Raw genomic sequence first — 17,825 nt, forward strand, 5'->3', positions numbered from 1 at the left:
TCGTGTTGACAAAGAAATATTTTGATAATACATTGCATAACCCTACTCTCACTGCCCAGGGCACACGGATACCACTGTACAGCGCACAGACACACAGCAAGGATCATTTCTTTATCATTGTAACAGACTCCTTGCACGTCAATTAACTGAAACGCGACACACAGTGACCGGTTGTAGCTTTGCTTAGGACTGTGTCAAGGGGCATGAGCCAAAAATAAGCACAGTCTTTTAGAACACCGAGGTCATAGAAATAGTATTTGTAAATGTAACAGTTGTGAAGTTCTGCCTCTTTCCCATCGTTCAGTACGATTGGGGAAACTAAATTAACCGTGCTTAACTGAAAATGCGTGGCTGTGCGGCGAAATCTCTTTGGAAAGCTGGGGTGATGCGATGTTGATGTGTTAACTGGGCCCCGCTAGTACTAGGCCGCGCTGAGGTGTACGGGTAAAAAAAAGACTTTCCCAGGTGTATTTTAGGAGGGAATTCTCTCAGTCAAAAACAAAAAAAAAAACACACGACTTTAAACAAGGCACTGCCAATTCCCGGTCGAAACTCCGTGTTTCTGACCAGGTTTGAGAACATGGTTAGGTTTTCTGCAGAACAAACACCACCGATTTAAATGTCCCAGACTACACTCCAAGTTGGCCCACGGTAGGCTTCCGTTGTTTGAGGGACAGTGTTTCTTCAGGAGGATATGGCGATACAACGCGTTTACTTTCATCAAACCTGCGCAATTTTACTATACGATACCCCCTAATCAATACTGTTGACCACTTAAATTACACATGCAAGTGTGTACCGCTACTCCTTGGAGAACAGGTTCCAATTCATAACGTGTTACTGGCAGACTAGCCTATAGTTTTAGCTTACCTTAGTTCTGTCTTAACACATTTTTCTAGAACAGTGTTTTTTTTTTTTTAAAGTACATTTTCAGTAACGTTGTAATAGATACATATATGGAGATATCTACAGAGTAATACCATTTTATAGACATCAAAAAAATAGTTTAATTGGGTTTGATGGGGGGAGGAGAAGGGGGGGGGGTTTAAACAAAAGAGATTTGGTCGCTAATTAAAATGGAGATGTATTCTAATGAGGCCTTCCATTAGGAAAATATATCTGTCAAATCTGCTTTGTATACCTAAAATACAATGCTTCAGAATTAAACACATAATCGGCACTGAAAATACAATTAAATAAAAACCGTTTCAATTTTTAAAAGCAGATTTGCGTATAGAACTATGCACAGGACTGCAATTGTATATATTTTTTAAACTCTACGTCATATTTACATTTTAAAAGGTATCCGAAATTAACTAACAATCTAAGATTTTACCATGGAAAGCAACACTCGTTTTAAAATTAATAATACTCAAACTTATCAAAATCTCCCCAGAACAGCCGTCTCTCCAGGACAGTCGTGATTGAACAGCAACTGTATAGATACAGGATCTAAAACAATTTTCAAACCATTTAAAAACAAACATTGAAATAACATTTGAATGGTAAAACAACGGCACGCACCAAATACGCATGCATACCTTTGAAAGCAAAAATAACCCTTTTAGTTATGAAATTAAAATTGTCGTAATTAGTTAAAAGCCAACTAACCTTTTACGCTGCAGTCTTGAAACCTTCTTCACACATCAAAATACTCCCATTTGGAAAGAAGCGTTGGCTAATCTCACTTCGAATCAAAACAGGGAAGCGCCCGATCGAGAACATACGAATCACAGATACAACGATTCCTTTAATAAAAACACGAAAAGACCCGAATAAAACTTAACAGGATCAAATACAATCCGCCGCCTCGTACCCAATGCTCGACTCCCAAAAGAATTAACAACGCTGCAGCTGGGCTCGCTTTTCTCTGTAGTTGTAATCCACTTCTTGAGAAAGATATTCCCGTTAGTTTCATTTAAAATTTGCAACAATAATAACAACGACAACAAAAAAAAAAAAAAAACACCGTCCGGCTTGCTTTTAACTTTGCAGATTTACAATGTGTCTCTTCTCGCACACACATCAGTGCTCGCCCGTTGAGTTCACATTAGTCAAGGGCTTGGCGGTTTGTTCATTTAAAAAGAAAAAAAAAATGTTTTTTTTGTTCTTCTCCCCTTGTATTTGTAATGTATGTTTTATGTGCAATCGCTGTTTGCTATGGGGCCAGCAGCGATTACTAAGAAAGAGTTGGTTGGGGCAGCCATTTTCAACCCAAAGAGAAACACAGTCACAAGGCGCCTCTTTATCCCCTTCAAAAAAACATAAACACGAGCACAGAGCGACCTCGATTTAAGTCATATTAATTGACCTCTCACCCACCACACAGACACATTGGTACCACCAAGCAATTGCGTGAGAATTTGCGTCATGTAACGAAAGGCCGTGTTTGTAGAGATCTCGAGGAAGGATACACAACAAGATGTTGAGCAAATACGCTGTGCTGTGTGTCCCCGTGTGTATCCCTCCGCTGGTTAACCCCTTCCCTGCCGCCCGGTTTCAGCTACACCACGTGGCTTGTGTGTTGCTTCCCCAGTATACCCCCCCCCCACAACGGTGACTGATGGTTGACCTGGTCTGAGACCCAAACCTGCCTCTATCACATACCCTCCAACATTTGAAAATAGGTACACTACATCGCTGATATTATTATTATTATTATTATTATTATTATTATTATTATTATGATGATGATGATGATGATGTTAGAGCACATTTAAGGTAGTTGTTTTACCTTTTAAACTATACAAACTAAACTTACAGGCAGGAATGCAGTATAATATACAGCAGTTTCTAAATTGATCCGAGTTTATTTTACGGAGGGGGTTTAGTTTATCAAGGTAATAGCTGTATCGACCGTGATTGTGATTTGGTCATTTAATTATTAATTTTTACCAGTACTATGTGTTTAGCATTCTAGTGACATTTTATAAAATATACTGACGCACAAAAGAAACGCAACACTCAGGTCTAATGGATTTAATCAAATATTTTAAACATAGATATCAAACAAAATCACAGAAAATGTGAATAAAAATACAGATCAAAGAATCATGATAAGTTTTCAGTATGAAAAGTGACACACTGTCAAAATGAAAACATTACAAAGTTAGTATCGGGTATGACCTCCCTACGCATAGACCTGATCAGACTCTGGATAGGCTGCTGTGGGATGTTCTGACACTCTTCCTGTGCAGCTGCAGCCAGCTGGTGAAGGTTGGCTGGTCGCGGTTGCTCCACCTGTTGGTTTGAACAACGCAACAGTCCGCATAACGGTCCTGGGCCGGTGTGGTGACCCTCTGCCTTCCAGGACGTGGCCTGTCCCTCACAGAGCCGGTTTCCTGGTTTCTCTGGACTAGTCTGCTGATTGTTGAAGCAGAACATCTCATTCTCCGGGCAACTTCTCTCACAGACAGACAGACCGCCTTCAAACATGCCGATAGCAACCAGGCCATCTTCATTACTCAAGAGGGGCATGGTCGTGTCTTTCGCTGTTCTTGCGTTAATTAAAATCGCATCTTTTCGAATGGCAATTTATACAGATTATTAATCAACTCATTTTTGGCAATTTTAACTCAACTCAAATACCAAACACTGAGCACCTGGCGTTTTTTATGAAATCACATGACTTGAGCTCAGTATTTTGTTATCCCAAGGAACAATACTACACAAACAATCAACAAGCCTATCTGCTCACTATTTAAAATGTAACTAACATTATGTATGTGCCCCAATGAGCTATTGATGTAAAACTTGGACTGTTGCGTTTTCATTGTGCCTCAGAATACAAAAGGGGATGACAGCCCAGTCCACAGTTATGTCAAAGTTTGACCTCAGAGGATATTTCAATACAGGGCTGTTACTAGTTCAATTCCAATACATCAACTATACCTTTCTGATGTCACTTAAGGGTACCCCATATTTAAAACCAACCAGAATATTTTAATAAAACTCTGAGTGTCACTTGAGTTCAAAGTGGAAAAGTTGTGATAGTATTCTTGATCTACAGAAGCATGCAGAAGCATGTTTGTGAATTCCAGTTGTTGCCAAACTGAAGCAGCCACATTAATGCTGCTGCTGCGCGTTTGGTTAGAGAGATGCAACCAAACATGCATATGCATATGATCATACTTATAATAATCTTGTGTCCACATTTTTTTTTTTGAAAGTTGTTGCACAATTGCTATACCTATAGGGCTGGTTGAATGAAGCTCCTTAGTGAGATTCTGAAGGTCTGTCCTTCTGTCCATATATTGCACTTAGTCATACGCATAGCTAAAGAGCTTGTTCAATTGAAGAAACATTGGGAAGTCTTTAGCTCAGGTTACTCAGAGTATTGGAATCTGGGGGCATATGTTGCTATTTGTTCCGTAGGTCTGTCGTTACATTTTTACATTCATTTGACGTAGGTCAAAGTCTAATGTGGAATTACAGCCTTGGGATGAATGCCTTTGACATCTCACTCGCTTGTTGTAAAATGAAAATCTACCCTGGGGTTTACTGGCTGGCGATTGCAAGCTGGGTGCTTTTTTATGAGGATAAAACAGATCAAATATGCACTTCAGTTAATAGATCTCAAATCCAGAAATATTTTGTTCAGTTATTGTTTCTCTCTTGCCCTACAGACCACATCCTGTTCCCTGGAATGCAGCAAGCAGCGCTTTGAATTTTATTTGAGTGTTTTCTACCTGGAACCCAGCTGTGATATAAGAAAGGTATGCCTAAGGGTAGACAATGAAAAACATAATCAGATTGGATCCAGGTATTATATAAATGGGAGAAAACAGGAACACAAAATTGGCTCCTGTGGGTATTTGTAAGTTTCAGTCGTAATTGCAGTTTTACCATAAAACCTAAATTTGATAGGGTTACCTTCCAAGCATTGCAAAAACTTCAGGAGATCAATTCCATCCCCTCCTATAAGCCCTCCCAATCTTTTATGTATTTATGTAAAAACAGTATTTAAACAGCAACTGACTAGTTATTGCTGTTCTTTGCCGCTGTGTTTGGTTCAAACATTTTCTAAATGATTCACTGTGGCATAAGACCACCCATTTATAAGACAGACATTAAAAAGCCAGTTCCGACCTCAAGTTGAAGCTGAACATCCCCGACAACCCCAATAAAGCACAAGACGCATCTGAACAGCAGAAGAAATAAACAGAGGCTTGTACAGCATTTAAAGGAGTAAAGGATTTATTTATATACAAAACTGTTTACAGTGTGTGTGTGTGTGTAGTTCCACTGGAACACACATATTGATCTGCTGGTCAGCAGACAGAGTTAACCCAGAGTGGCCTTCAGTCTTCAAGTATTTGGTGGGCGTATTGTAAGGATCACCGTCCTTTGCATAATCATCATCAATAATGAATGACTGAGTCGTTGCAATTAAGAACCACACATGTGCACGTCAACAGTATAATCAGGAGTAAATAAAACACGTTTCAGCTGTCTTCTTTTCTACATCTCTTTCAGAACAGGCCCGTGCAGCTAACAGACCCTTTATTTCTACTGCAGCTGCCTCTGCACTTGCATTGTTTTCATGTGAAGCAAGTTTTAAAGCAAAATATAGATCTGCTTCTCCCACTGACAGGAACAGAACATGGAAGCCCTTGAGCATTTAAAAAGATGTAATATCTCCTAGTAATAAGTGTGCACATATTTGGTTCCTTGCCTGGACGCTTCAGTTGGGCAGTAACCAAAACAAACACCAAAAAAATCAAGCAGTTTCTACCATACGATGGGTGCAGGCGACATTTTTATACTTAAAAGGTATTGAAAGAAAAAAAAAAAAAACCCAAAACATATTACATCATTATAAACGGCTATCTACATACAAACTTTTTTCTTATTTAAGGGAAAAGGAACTCCTGTCCAGTAGAGGAAAGCGATGGCAGCTAAATAAACTGGTCTCCCAAAATAAAATACAAATATTAATAATACTCATATAAAATACAGAATTGGCACATTTCCCACCCTAAAACCAAGCAGGACTGCCAGATTGTACAGCAGAGATTCTAATATAAAAGGAATCTGGCAGTGGTGAGACTAGCAGGCGCCGAGCAGAAGAGGCAGGCTGTAGAGGGCAGGAGGGCAGCAATTGTGCATCCAACTTCACAAAGTTCTGAGATCAATCAGAGACTAGGAACCAGACGAGCTCAGATGGGTGGCCTCCTCTCGCTCGTAAATTATACCCACAGTAGATTTCTAACCAAGTCAGACTATTATTAAAGTACCAAGGAGTAAATGTATTATTATATATATATATATATATATATATATATATATATATATATATATATATATATATATATTATTTTAATTTCAGAGACATTTTGAATTCGGTGCAATTAATTTCTGTACAAAATAGCTACATTTGCAGCATGAAAACAAGGATCCTGGGATTTGGGACCAGACAAACCAATCAAAAAAATGGGGAGTCGCAACAAAACTGGAGAGAAATGCCTTTGAAGTCAGGGATGAATAATTATGGTGGCACAAAAATATTTTTTGGTCTTCAGATACCGCCAATGTGTTTATGAACACCTTCATGTACTACAGCAGACAGACCACTTTCATCCTGAAAGAGATCACAAAAACTAGACAGCCCCAGCGTGTGTTCGCAAATAAAGACACCCTCGATTAATTCCAATATTATTCCCCTGAGAGGCATGCAATTAAAGTTGATTTTGAAACATCGTGGTTCTTGGTTCTCAGCCCAGACTATCTCCAGTTCTGAATCTAATCAAGCTCTGCTGGTTGCAGGTGAAAAGACAACAGTATTGATCAGCTGCAACCAATCTGTTAAGAACAGAGGCATAATATATCTCCAGACTTGTGCACGGTGTGACAAGTCATCTAAAAAGGAGCTGTGGTAAATCCAAAAGGTTATTTCAAAGTTTAGGGGAATATTCACAAAGCATTTACCAGCATGCTACATTTAAAACCAATGCTAATGTTACAGAACTAAGTCAATAATGCCTGTGATGCATTAGTAACAGTGCATTCACAAAGCTAAGCGATTGATCTGAATGGGAGGCCCAAACTTATGTGCGCCACTGTAAATGTAGATTGACCATTTTGGAAGGAGTGAAGCACATTGAATACGTTTCTCCCAGGACGGCAAAAACTATTACAACAATCCAATTCAAATTTAAAATAGTTTTTTTTTTTTTTTTTTTTTGGATATTATTAATATTTCAACTTTTAATTCGATGGGTTACTTATTTTTTTTTTTGAATGTCTTTGTAAAATGTAAAATTATATTTAAATGTGTATATGCTTTGATACGTTCATTTTCAGCTTAATTATTTTTTTTCTACTTTGCTGCATACCTTGCTTAATATTGTCCCCTTGGCTACCTAATCTGTATGGTAGTATCTCTAGGGCTCTTTAACTATATTGTTATGATAACTTACTCTAATTTTGTTAAACCGCAAGTGTCTAAATGTAATGTATCTAGATTACGTGAATACAGTGTTCTGAAAAATGTATTTGGTACTTTAAAGGGTTAAGTATTACACCACCACTCCTTCCCCTTACCAGACCCATAGTATTGCTTCCCTCCGCCTCCTCTATGTGAGGGGGAAAGCCACCCACCACAGCCCTATACATACACAACTGCTGCTTCTGCTGGACCAAGTGCCATGGGAGTCTGCTGCAGCTTGGCTACCTGTTTATATACAAATACGTGTCATCTGGTGTGAGCTGGGATTGGTTTAGCTCTTCATCTGTGCTGCGCCGGGATTGGCTGTCTCTTCTGGTAAATGAGTCTGGATTGGCTGTCTCCGGATTGTCTGGGCTGAGCCGGGATTGGCTGGCTGGCTCTCTGGGTCACTACATCACGGCGCATTTCTTTTCCTCCGACGGAGCATTCCCGTCTGCCTTCTCCATCTCCAGGACGATCCGCTTGAACACTTCGACCGCCGTCTGGGAAACACAAAGCCGGGTGCCGTGAGCGGACGGAGGCAGGGCGAGCCCCTGAACCAGGGGGGTCAAACTCCAGTCCTCGAGGGCCGTGGGGTCTTCTGGTTTTCATTCCAACTTCAGCTCTCAGTTAACTTCATTGATCTGATTATTTATTCAATTGGACATATTTAATCTGTTTTCAAGGTCTCTTATAGTAAAACATGTTGATGCCTGAAGTGTTAAATGTGTCCAGTTAATCAAATAATCAGACTCATTAAGTAATTGAGAGCTCAGGGTGGAATGAAAGCCAGAAGACACTGCGGCCCTCCAGGAGCTGAGTTTGACACGCCTGCCATAAACAGAGGCGAGCTAAACAAAGGGGCTTGATCACAAAAACCTGTTTCTATATCACAGTACAAGGGCGGTCAGAAAGCAGGTACTACATGCATTAGGAAATAGGCCGGACGAGCACTGATGGGCCGAACAGCCTCCTCTCGTTTGTAAAGATTCACAGACACTGAAATTTGGATGGTAGAGTTGTCACGTGACGTGCTCCACATATTCGCAAGTTCAATGAGAAAAGTGGGTTCCTACATTTAATGATGCAGTACAATGTAAAGTCGCATTGCAAACGCCTAGCTTTGCATTATTTAAAAAGTGCACCTTGCAGAATGGAAAACCAAAAATGCATACATTTAAAATAAACACAAATGTGAAAAACACACACACACACAAATACGTGTTTTATTTGAAACAAGTAGCTGCGGGTACTCGACCCCCTACCTGGTTCTCTTTGGCCGATGATTCCATGAAGGCCGCTCCCCAGGAGTCTGCCAGCTTCTTCCCTTCCTCTGGTTTAATCACCCTGGAGAAAGACAGAAAGAGACGCAGTCATATCTGCTGGATATTTTACATTAGCATAAAAAAAGCACTGGTGTGCAATTTTAAAACAAAAACAAAAAAAGCAGAACTAGTTTTCAGTTTGTTGAAGTAGTCTTAGCTGACACACAGACTCCCTCCTTCCCTCTCCCACCTCCCCTCCTCCAAAACTGATTTCTGATAAGCGCTCACAAACAACTTACCTCTCCATATGAAGATCCTTTTTATTTCCAACCAGAACAGTCGGCACTCTGGAAAAAAATATTTGTTGTGTAAACGTGGAGGAAAAAAGGACTGGATTTCCTAACCCGTTTCTATTGTCTTTACAAAAGATTCACGGTGTGTCTATAATCTTAACAATAGACTCAGGGTGTGTCAAATGTTTATTAATGAATTTAGCAATCAGACTAGAAGGCATGTTTTCTTTTCTAAAACTGAAAAATCATCCTTAGAATCAGAAAAGATTAAGAAATCCACTGTAACTAACACTTCAACACAGCACATGGTCATACAACACTGACGGCAGAAGAATTCTGACTTAAGTACATTTCACTAATAATAGTTTTGAAAAGTCAATCGTGTTTATTGGCTTAACTATGATATACTGTACAAACAGTAGCTTTCAAGACCATCTTCTTCGGGTCGAAGTGGAAATGTAAAGACATTTTACTGCGCTATAATTCAAGATCTATGAAGTACTTCCAGTAATGGAAATAAGACTCCCACTGCATAACAGTTTGATCCATTCCTAATTCTACTATGAGACACCTGAGCTTGTTATCTATACACACTGTGGCTACATCAAGCTCATAGTAAAACCTGGAACAGGTGAAACTGCTATGCAAAGGGAGTCTTACTGCCATCCCTGACTTCTGTTATAAATGAATACGTTTGGTTGCTGCGGTTCTGCTGGGTTGTGCCAGCTGTAAACAGCGGTTGTGTTTATAACAGGCACTGCAAGCGCGGATATCTGTTACACCCACTTGTCACCACAACACCCTTTTAATCAAAAACCTCCAAACCCACTGGGGACAATGAGACTTACTGTACTTTCCCAACCATGTCCAGCAGCTTATCATGGAGAACCTGAATAACCTCGAAACTGGAGGGGAGATCGAGAGGGATTATATTAAGAATGATTGATTTAAACACAGGGCAACAAATCCACAGAGACTCAAGCTGCTTAGAATTTACACCAGTGTTTGTGTAAAAAAAAAAAAAAAAAAAATTATTTTAAAAAGCAGGTAACAAGGCCACTAAGAAGGCTGCTTAAAACAACTCAGAGGTGTACTCAGAAGTTGTTTGTGACATTATGTTTCACTTTTCCAAAAAATAACGATGTAAATTCTTGAGCCTGGTAGAGTTTTCAGTTTTGTAAATTCTTGAGCCAGGTAGAGTTTTCAGTTTTGTAGGAGATGCATCAAAATCCAAGAACAACCAGACAAGGAGTTCTTTCAATGTGGCCCGTCCCGTTTTATTCAGTACTGTTATTTTCTCCCAGTTTAATACAGTTTGCAAAGCATTCCAATGAAATATTACTATATCAAAGTCACAATGGAACACGTACATTTCAGATTAGTAGCAATAGACAAATACAGGCACAGCAAACACCTGCAGTGTTTCATTGTAATAGCAAAATAATTAACCTCAATACATTAATATATTTTGAACTGTTCCATCGTGTTTTTTTCAGCCAGACTAAATAACACTCAATACACTGTACAATAAACAAACACCGACTTCATTTTGAAACAGTGAATCCTCCTTGCCTAACGAAGGCTATCCAGGGACAGATTACTGGCACATACCTTTTCATTGACGTTACAGAGTACACCAGCACGTAGCCGTGAAGATCCATAGAGTGGGACTGAGGGAAGATCGAATACTCGTCCTTTAAGGAAACACAAAGAGGGATTTTAGCAGGGACGCGTTTCTTTATTCACAGAAACTTTTGATTCTTAGCTTTTTTTTTTTTTTTTACCCCCCTATATACTTTATAATGCTTACCTGCACTTTTCCATGCTTTCACTGTTCTCTATTCCACTTTGGTATGCTTATTATATGGTCAACTTTTACAAGGTTTCGAGGTAAACCAAAACTGAGATGCTTGGGCATTGCTTTATTCAAGTAGGTATTGTTTTATTCAAGACCCATTACATTACTTCACTGTTGCCCCACTCGCCACCCCAATCTCTACCCTTTCCCACCTCGGTGTAAAAGCTCCTGCAAGGTTTGTAGGCAACTCACACCTAAACACACCACTGCAAGATAGTTAAGCACATTCAACTAAAAAAATAATGCATTAACTAAAATGTCTTTTTTTAATTTTTTTTTTTTACAAGCTTTAGTTTCTAATACTTTAATCTCATGCAAGACAAACGCGCTAATTCATACTTGCCTGGCCCGCAGTGTCCACTAACTGCAGATTAAAATCCTGCCCGTTCACCGAGACCATTTTATTAAAGGCTGGGGGTAGAGAAAGTCACATTAGCAATAGCAGGGACTATTGGAGATTGGGCAGCTACTACTGGAAGAAATGTGGCTCCTAAAAGGCAACTTCGCTATGTTTTTTTTTTTCTAAATAAATGATTACATTACTTGAAATCACAGTGATCTAAACATCTTTATACTGTCACTGTTCATCTCAATATCAATTCTGTAGGATTTTTCCCTCAAGCAACCCGATAGATAAATTTACTAAAACCATCAAATTTCTTTTTTTAGCAACAGTATTAGAGATTACAATATTTTACAACAATACTCTTTATCTTTCAAACTTGTCACCTACTTTTGGAAAAAAAATATCTACTCCTTAGTTAGAACACAAGAAAAGTTTGGGAACGAGAAAAGGCCATTCGACCCATCAAAGCTTGTCCCTTGTTAGCACACCATTCTCAGCCCCATATACAAGTTTACCGTGGTTTTAGTTCCCTATTTTAAACACAGTTGTATCACACTTTGATGTACTTTTATCATCTTGTAACAAAACATAGAGTTAATATATAAAACAATTGACAAAGTCTAGACAATTTTAAATAACAGAAAAATCGAACACACAATTAAAAAAAACGTCATTAAAAACAAAATGCGTTTTTTTTTGTTTTTTTGATGGTAATATTTTTGTAGACAAGGCGCAACTTACTATTCTCAATGGTGGGGTCATAGGAATCTACAAACTGTCCTTCCACAAACTGGATAGTTAGAGAGGATTTGCCTGTGGAGAGAGAGAAGCACAGAATATTCAGAAAAGACATCCTGTCAACATTCCTACAGTTATAACTTACTGGTAAAGTACCTGCACTTCCAATTTTTTTTTCCTAACAGTGGTCACAAAATATGACTTTCTTATTTAATACATAATACCAAGAACAGGGTAAAATAGTGCGAGATCCGCATACATTTTTATTCTTTGCGTGTTTAATTTTGACAGGAATAAAAGGTACGTACAGTATTTGAAAATAATTCACCATGCCTTAATATTAAAATTGCATCAATACGAATTCCACTGGTATTACACAAAATATAACAAGGATACAAATCAATGACATATTGAAAGCAACGACTGATTTCATAATGATCATTTATATACTGATGAAAACTAAGCGCACATAAAACTTTGCAGATATTACGTTAAGAAAGGATGCGAGAAAAATTACTGCACTACACCACTAATTACATATAGTTATTGACACAGACAGCTTTATAAAATACCCTGAACCTATTAAGGGTAGTTTTATTGGTGCCCTCAGCAGGACCACTCATTCAGATTTAGACCCCCTCCCAACACACACACGAGAGAGAAATCGAAACAGTGCTCGGGGTTAGCCTTATATGGTCAATATATTGCTCAGATACAATATACATATTGTAAAAGGCACTGGTCTCCTTATCTAAACTGGAAGCTCAATGCGAACTAGCAACAACGTGTTAAACGACAACTCCGCGTTACCGAACATTTCCGAGACAAACCGAAACGCGGTCCGTCCTGCTTAAATAATAGATAGGGCGGACAAACTCGCACACAATAAAGTGAAAATACATTTAACAAAGATTTTCAGTGGTCTAGGATAATTAATACGTCATTTATTTTACAAAGAACATTTAAAGAGGTTGAATACAAAACTGTTAAAACGCTTACCCACGGATCGGTAACCCAGAACCGCAATCTTTCTGTGCTTCGGCTGTGGCATTTTTAATGGTTAAAAAAATAAATTACAATAAAGTCAAATATAATAAATACAAAAAACAAAATCAGCTACCAAAACAAAACGTTAAAGGCGCGCTAAGCTCCCGGGTCACGTGACAATAACAAACTTTCCACAAGTGATTTTTTTTTTTTTTGGGAAGAGCGGCTCGAGCAATCCGTCCTCGTCAGCCAGGCCTCGAGAAAAATAACGCTCTTGTTTGTGAGAATCTTCTTTTCCAATCGATACGGGTATCGATTGAATAGTATATATCAATCTATTATTATCTTTTTTTAAAAAACCTTCAAAACAAAAACAGCTTGCTCACGGCAGCGGCGCCTTCCCACAGTCACTGTCGAAAACGAGACACGCACGCCGTCGTAAAAACGCCGGCGCGTCAACGGCGGCGTGAGACTACACGTAAGGGAAGCCACACTGCGCGGCAACCCCTGTCATGTGACACGGGAGAGACAAGCACACGCTGCGGCTGATCTTCTGAACCACGGTGTTGGGACACCCCAGACCCGCTCCTGTTTGTAGTACGAAAAGTTATACACGTGTCAGAAAGCATTAAAAAAAACTTTCTTTCTTTCTTTCAGTGTGTGACGTGTAAACGGGTTCAGTCGTTCCTGGTTATTTCTAAATATAATTATTTAGTGTTAATTACTGGTGTATCATTATAAGAATTGTTTGAACTGTACGGTAATCGGTACACGACCGGTATCGTCAATGTAGTTGTCATGCACGGGGTTGACCAGTAGAGAGCGCTGTTAACCTATCTAACCGTGCGTGTGTCCTTGGCTGACATTCAATCAAACACCCCCCCCCCTCCAGAATGTTCTGCAAATAAAATATTTAAAAATAGAGTCCCAGTGTGGTGGAGTCTCCGGGTGCGGGCTCTGTGTGTGTGACACACTGGCAAGAACACACTGACCCAGACTTTCTCACGCAATCAGATAAACGCATTTCCATACAGGACTCTCAGACGGGTCGTTTCCTTCTGCTGAGGTCAGAAACTGAAGCGGACTCCCCTCGATACTCCACGAGGTGCCGAGATGTCCACCGATTGCCTCCTTTTTAAACTTGGAAAACGAATTTCAGCGGCAAACGGTGCTCTCAACAGGTGTCAGGGGACCGACCTTTTGAATTTTTTGGGGATTCTTCATCTCATCCATTACCACTCGTGTTGTCTACATCCAAAAAAAAAATGTGTGCATTGCAATTATACCGCCTTTCAAACGCACGCACACGCACACATATATAGTGTATCCACGTGGGTCTAAATATCAGAACGCCTAATTCAGCTGAACTTCTGGAATTCTCTAGTTTTTCAGTCTTTTTTATGGGTATTAAACACACTAACATACGAATGAATATAATAAGCCCACCACTGCACACCAGTGCAATAAACCTTTAATCTCGGTTAAGAACTGCTCGGGTTCGGATGACGACCGTTCAAGTCCCTTAAACTCCTAATATGCCGCACACCCCGTTATTATAGAAATAGAAATAGTGTGTGCAATACCCAGAATGACCACTAGGTGGTACCAAAATAACACCACAGAGACAAGCTTGTATATTAAATACGTCCATAAAAACATGCACAAGCTGCACTGCTTATTGCAGAGCACTAGGTGTCACTATATCCCTATGAGGCTCTCACCTTAACCACAATATATGTCCCACCCTAATCTAAAACAACCATCAAAATAATTAATAACCAAATACTTAATACTGTAGTGCAATCATGTGTAATAATATCATATATAACAAACAACTGGACAGAACAAAAGAAAATATCAAATGAAATCCTTCATTATTAAATACACACAAGCATACTGGCTAGACACCAGTACATCACCCATCACTTTTGCATACATATAGCTATGAATGCTATTCAAAATATTTTATTTATAGGTTCAGCCAGTAATGGTATTTCACAGGAGGCAAATTCGGCAAGGATTTTTTTTTTCTCCTCATCGAGCCACAGCGGACACTACTGGCCAGGGCCCTATTGATCTTCAAAAGGAGAACTGCAGGGCTGGCCTGCATCGGCTGTGCGGCTCCTGGGGGTAAAGAGGCGATTGGCTGGGGGATTGGAGGACACACACTGACCTGCAGGTCTCCTGAGCTGTGTGGGGACTGATGCAGTGAAGGAAGAACTGGATATTCAAAACTGGCAAGAAAAATAGAGGTAAAGTAACTGAGAACACTATATTCATATATATATATATACTTTTTCTTATAGTATTTGAAACCATTCGGGGTTGCTGGAGTGTTGGGTGTGGCTGGACAGAGGCTGACAAGCTTGGCAACATTCCAGATTGAGCAGCCAATCACAGCAAGCTTCCAAAGGGTGTTCCGAGTGAGTGGCAGCCCTGGTTTTAAAAAACGCTTGTGCTTACCTTTCTGTGTGATTTTGTTTTAAAGTGAGTTCATAGCGTTCACTGACCCTCCTACACTGGTATCAGGTTTGCAATCATTCCGAACGTATCTTTAAGATTCCTCAACCTTATAAATGTTTACCATGGTAAATTGTCACGTCATTATGCATTTTCCCCCTGTGCTTTTCCACATGGTTATACTATGCATTTACCATTGCTTGCCATGGTTTACCCTGTTTTTTTAATATGCTTTACCATACCCCTCTGTGCTTTACAATGCTTCCCTATGCTTTACCAGACCTCTCTGTGCTTTACAATGCTTCCCTATGCTTTACCAGACCTCTCTGTGCTTTACAATGCTTGCCTATGCTTTACCAGACCTATCTGTGCTTTACAATGCTTCCCTATGCTTTACCACACCTCTCTGTGCTTTACAATGCTTCCCTATGCTTTACCATACCTCTCTGTGCTTTACAATGCTTCCCTATGCTTTACCAGACCTATCTGTGCTTTACAATGCTTCCCTATGCTTTACCAGACCTCTCTGTGCTTTACAATGCTTCCCTATGCTTTACCACACCTCTCTGTGTTTTACAATGCTTCCCTATGCTTTACCATATCCCTCCATATCCCTCTGTGCTTTACAATGCTTCCCTGTGCTTTACCATACCCCTCTGCCACATGGATTATACAGTATCTAATTTATTTAGAATGCTTACGAGCAAACTGGTAAATAATATAATGGGCATGCAGCAGGGCTGTGCTGCTGGAATGCAGTGTCCCAGATGCCCAGGGCTGTCCAGATTTACAACAGTCAGGTTTCAGCATGCTCGCAGTAACAACAATAAAACTAGAAGATAAGAAACTGGTCAGATGTCAGCGATAATGTCAGGGCTGATGTGTAATGAAAAGCATTCCTGCTGTCAGCTTGTAGCAGGTCAAACTGGTGGGAGACAGGCGGGGTGTAGGAGGCTGGAATAAAGAATGGAGTCTGGGAGGCTTGTGGTTTAAATACCAGCGCTTTGAAACCCTTAAAGCAATGCATTACTTGCAAAACGAATAAAGAAAATACAGCATCAAGTTAAATACTATTTTTATTTCAATTTTTTAAAAATCATTTTTGATTTATATCTTATTAGAGACAGATTTAATAAATCTGTAGTACCCGCCCTGCTTTGCCATGCTGTGCGTTTACCATAGTTGGCCCTGTTTTTAAATTTGCTTTACCATATCTCTTGGGGCTTTACCATGCTTCCCTGTGCTTTAGCATGCTTTCTCTGTGCTTTATTATACTTTGCTGGGATTTTACTGCACAAAAAACAGGGCAGCAGTGTGGAGTAGTGGTTAGGGCTCTGGACTCTTGACTCTTGTGGGTTCAATCCCAGGTGGGGGACACTGCTGCTGTACCCTTGAGCAAGGTACTTTACCTAGATTGCTCCAGTAAAAACCCAACTGTGTAAATGGGTAATTGTATGTAAAAATAATGTGATATCTTGTAATAATTGTAAGTCGCCCTGGATAAGGGCGTCTGCTGAGAAATAAATAATAATAGTCTCAAGAAAAGAGATTACCAGATGATATTTACACACCAAGCTGGTTGCAGTTAGAGCTTGCATGACACATCTAATCCACCCTGCCCTTTAGTTTTCTTTTTGTGACAAATTAAAGGCAATTTAAAAGGGGCTAATAACCGCAACGCAGCCAAAGACTGACGCAATAGGGCTGGTAACACCAGCACTGAACGATCTCTGAGCTGCCATTGTGCAGACACGTGTTGTGAGGGGTGTGGTTCCTGCCTTCCGTGCACTTTGCATGAGCTGGAAGCAGGCCTTGTTGACAGTCCAGCTTGTTTACATTTCCCAAAGATAGTTTAAACGGTGGAAAAACATCTGATCAACTCTGTCCAGTAAGATTAGCATGATCTGGACACAGCTTGCAGCGGTAGGATGCTCTAAATATTAGGAGCAAGGGTTCAAATGAGAATTTTGAAAGAATTGTAAAGCTTGCAAAAGATGAACAGTATGAGAAAAACAGCACGCATTTTGTTGACAAAAATAACTTTATATGCATAACATGTACAATAAAAACACTCTTGTCTGTTGCAGTTTTTTTTTTTACAGCCCAAACGACGAAACCCCAGACTAGTGCTCATGTGCGTCATCGGCCTTTAAGACTCCCATCACCCTTTAAGTCTCTAGATTGGACCAGCCTTTGTTTTCAGACTCAAACGGTTAGACGTCAGATTTGAGTTACCCTGGTTCTGAATGATCTCGGTGGCGCTGTTTTTGAACCGACACTGTTCAGATCAATCGAATACAAGTTTGAAAACGAACCGGAGCAAAACTACACCTTCTCAAACGCGTTTATTTTCTTTGTGTTTCTTTTTTTTTCTGTCTGTAGCTGGAATTTCACGAATTTGGAGGTATGCACCTTACCCAGTCCGCAGGCCACAGATCAGGTTCCTGTCTGT

General features: G+C 39.8%; 2 protein-coding genes across 8 annotated transcripts in view; both read right to left on the reverse strand.

Annotated features, from left to right (window-relative positions):
• Positions 1–2,454, reverse strand: part of LOC131720884 (histone-lysine N-methyltransferase 2D-like) — a 48,642-nt gene extending 46,188 nt beyond the window's left edge. For 4 of the 7 annotated variants that reach the window (XM_059013258.1, XM_059013254.1, XM_059013256.1 and 1 more), the window contains exon 1: positions 1,612–2,453. The gene's annotated coding sequence lies outside the window, so the exon portion shown is untranslated. Of the gene's footprint in view, positions 1–1,611 lie in introns of all 7 variants that reach the window. The other 3 variants (XM_059013255.1, XM_059013253.1, XM_059013257.1) reach the window with 1 other exon arrangement.
• A 2,724-nt stretch (positions 2,455–5,178) lies between these two features.
• LOC117401127 (GTP-binding protein Rheb-like) lies at positions 5,179–13,344 on the reverse strand. The gene is made up of 8 exons (XM_034001617.3): positions 12,926–13,344; positions 11,930–12,001; positions 11,186–11,253; positions 10,596–10,678; positions 9,833–9,889; positions 8,991–9,038; positions 8,692–8,773; positions 5,179–7,929 (listed from the first exon to the last, which is right to left on the reverse strand). The coding sequence occupies exons 1-8, from the start codon at positions 12,975–12,977 to the stop codon at positions 7,837–7,839; spliced, it is 555 nt and encodes a 184-aa protein (XP_033857508.1). The 5' UTR covers positions 12,978–13,344; the 3' UTR covers positions 5,179–7,836.
• Positions 13,345–17,825: the final 4,481 nt, after the last annotated feature.

Source organism: Acipenser ruthenus, chromosome 45 (genome assembly GCF_902713425.1).
Source record: "Acipenser ruthenus chromosome 45, fAciRut3.2 maternal haplotype, whole genome shotgun sequence".
Lineage (NCBI taxonomy): Eukaryota > Metazoa > Chordata > Actinopteri > Acipenseriformes > Acipenseridae > Acipenser > Acipenser ruthenus.